We start from the raw sequence: 3,090 nt of genomic DNA, 5'->3' as shown, positions 1-3,090 counted from the left end.
TACCTCTGCATTTCTCTTTAGTTGTTGATGGTTTTCACTTTTCTTTTTGGGACAATATTCATTGTAATCCTGACCTCTGGAGAGGTGCAACGCCCGAGATGCAAAAGCATTCAGTGCTGGCCTGATGCTGATCCTCCTGGGGCCAGGGGAATTTTAGCAGTAGTGTCGGTGGGCTCAGTGATGCCAGCACGGCCCACATATGGCCATGCTACACACGGGGTCTGGACAAGAAGGCAAACCCCAGTGCAGAAGTGTTCCTGGGGCCATCAGGAAATGAAGTTAGGATGGCTTTGGGTGGATTTCTGCATGGAGGCCAACGTACAGGGATTCTAAAAAGCAGTGTTTTTCCTTTCCCTTTTTCCCTATGGAGTGAGAGTGTAAGAGCTTTTCTGCTTTGTTCCAAAGTTGTGCTCGTGATTCAGGGAGAGTAGTTACAAAAAGCAGAAGGTAACTGAAATGACAGAGACGTGACACATCAAAATCAAGGCATTTAATCAAATAAAACACCTTTTTTTCTTTTCTAAAAGTTGTGGTAAAAATGCATGAATCTACCTTGGTAGCAAATGGAGAGGGAGCTCCCTGTTCTGAGGGTTCATTGTAATTTCTGAAAGCAAAAAGGCCAACTAGACAAAGGTATTTGGAGGATTGGAGTGAATAGGCCAGGCCAGCTTTTTTTCCTTTGCTTCCCTATTGAAAGCATCATAGATGGATTCTTTGGTGACAGTTTTGGCTGGAGCTGGGATATCTGCGATGCCAACATGATTTTTCTTGGCTATCCTGGAACTGGTGGTGATGGTGTAGGCGTTGCTTCTGTAGCACTTCATGGCAGACATGCAGAAAGTTTCCTTCATCCCTCTTCTGAAGTTTCTGTTATAGAGGGAGTAGAGGGTTGGCTTAGAGGCTGAAGAACTGAAAGAGATCCAAGTGATGGCCAGGAAAAGCAAGGAGCTCTTTCTGCCATCAGTTTCCAGCGGGTGCCACAGCTGTACCAGGTAAAAAGGGAGCCAGGAGAGGAGAAAGACCGAGTTTAAGATTAAGAACATCTTGATGGTTTTTACTTTTGTTCTTGGGACAGTATTCATTGTCCTCCTGACAGTCATTCCATCGGTGCCTATTCTCCAAATGTACTTGACAACCTTCTGGTAGAAGAGGAAAATGAGGATGGATGGGATCAAAAACACTACCAAGAGGTGGACGACAGCGTAGATGACTCCTTCCCACGAATTGGGGAGAAAAAAGTTGCAGTGGTCATTGCTGTTGGAGCCATAGAAAAAGAAAACCGGTGATACAAATACAGTGTCAAAGAGCCAAGAGGCCAGAATCATTTTCTTGGCTTTCTCTCTTGACACTTTGAAGCTCAGGGGGTAAACGATAGTGTAGAATCGATCCACACATATGGAGAGGAGCACGTATATCTGGACTGCTGGGGTGAGATACTGGATGTACCTCACCAGCTTGCACATGACGTTCCCCAGCATCCAGCCGCCCCAGGTAAACTGGAGCAGCACGAAGGGCAGACTTGCGACACTGAGGAGAAGGTCTGCAGTAGCCATGGAGACAACAAAGTAGTTGGTGGTGGATTGTGTCCTCCTGCTCCTGTGAATCACTATGCAGACGAGACAGTTGCCAAAGATGGAAACCAACCACAGTGCTCCCAAAACCATGCTGGCTGCTGCAATTTCCCCTGGCCTCAGTCCATATTGCCAGCCAGTGTGGTTCCTGCTTGAAATGGCTCCTCTGGGTGACTCGGTGACCTCGTAGGCAGCAGGAGGGATGGAGGTTTCGGGGTAGCTCTTGTTGTGCAGCAGGAGCAGTAAGGTAGGGAGAAGAAAAGGAGCGCTGCTGTTGTCCATGCTGTGGGCAAACATGGCCACGTCTTTTGCTCAGTCTGCGTAAAGAGAGAAGAGAAGAGAAGAAAAGAGGTTGTGTTTGACAAGAAGGTGTGAAAAACCTCCCTTAAGCAATAAAGGAGATGTTTAAATAGTATATCTGGATTCCAGAGAAAGTGTCAATACTGTATGGAGAGACCATCTGATAGAGCAGAGGCCTTTAAGTTTCCCACAATACTGGATGCTCGAGTAACCTGTGTGTTTGGGAGTGAGCACTGAAATACAGTTACTGGAACCAAACTGGCTGGTGATTTTTGGTAGATATGGTACAGAGCATGCTATGTGATAGGTATGACTTCCTTTTTTAAGGTCGCGTGAGACAGGAGGGGATATATTGCTAGACAGAGTTTACAGTCTTGGATTTAGCCAGATTGTTGAGTTGGTCGTAGCCTATCACAAGGATAAAATGGAATAATTCTTAATACTAGTGGCTACGGGTATACAAACAGCTTGCTGGGGGCTGATGCTCTCAGTGTGTCCTTTCATGGTGTTGACATGCAAAGCCTCTTACCCATTAGAAATAGAAAGTCTGTTTCTGTGGCTGTATTTTGTGAATGCTTAACTTGAGAGTCTTGATACTGTGCAATACAATCAGGATTCAATTAATGACCAGAAGATCAAAAAGTTCATTACAGTTCATTACAAGGAGAAGTTAAAAAAAACACCACCATCCTTTCCAAGTGATTCAAATTCCCAGGTTTGCTTTCTGAGGGTTTTTTCGGTGTTTTGATGGTGCTTTTTGCTCTACCTACTCTAGCTCTGCATCTATCAGCAATTACTTTCTCCTTGTCTGCCCACCCAGAGCAGAGCATGAAAACGCAGAGCCAGCGGATGAATTTGGGATCTTGCTCCTTGCGCTGTTTTGCATGTCATCTTCAAGAACACAATGCCAAAAAACAGTCAGATGTGGAAGAGGAAATGATGCATTAATTGCTTGTTCTGGTTAGAGAAGATTTTCTTCCCTCTAGCATTTTAGACCCTGTATTCATTAGCTGTGCTTAATATAACATTGCGCGTTTCACATGGGCGGGCTTGGTGTACCATCAGCTGCACAGCAGAGGCATAAATTTAGCGTGCTCGAAAATGCAGAGAGTGTTAGAGAGCCTCGTGGCACAGCTGTACAGACACAGCTGTACGGACACAGCTGTACGGACACAGATGTACGGACACAGATGTACGGACACAGCCAGCCTGCGTGGCT

The 3,090-nt window shown here is 45.7% G+C and overlaps 1 protein-coding gene across 1 annotated transcript; it reads right to left on the bottom strand.

The window, feature by feature from the left end:
• Positions 1-623: 623 nt before the first annotated feature.
• Positions 624-1,868, bottom strand: GPR19 (G protein-coupled receptor 19). Its single transcript, XM_009991214.2, has one exon. It carries the CDS (start codon positions 1,866-1,868, stop codon positions 624-626), a length of 1,245 nt encoding a protein of 414 aa, XP_009989516.2.
• Between the last annotated feature and the right edge of the window lie 1,222 nt (positions 1,869-3,090).

The sequence above is a fragment of the Tauraco erythrolophus genome, chromosome 4 (assembly GCF_009769465.1).
Source record: "Tauraco erythrolophus isolate bTauEry1 chromosome 4, bTauEry1.pri, whole genome shotgun sequence".
Lineage (NCBI taxonomy): Eukaryota > Metazoa > Chordata > Aves > Musophagiformes > Musophagidae > Tauraco > Tauraco erythrolophus.
The sequence above is the reverse complement of the archived record's forward strand: the minus strand, read 5'-3'. Positions and strand labels throughout refer to the sequence as shown.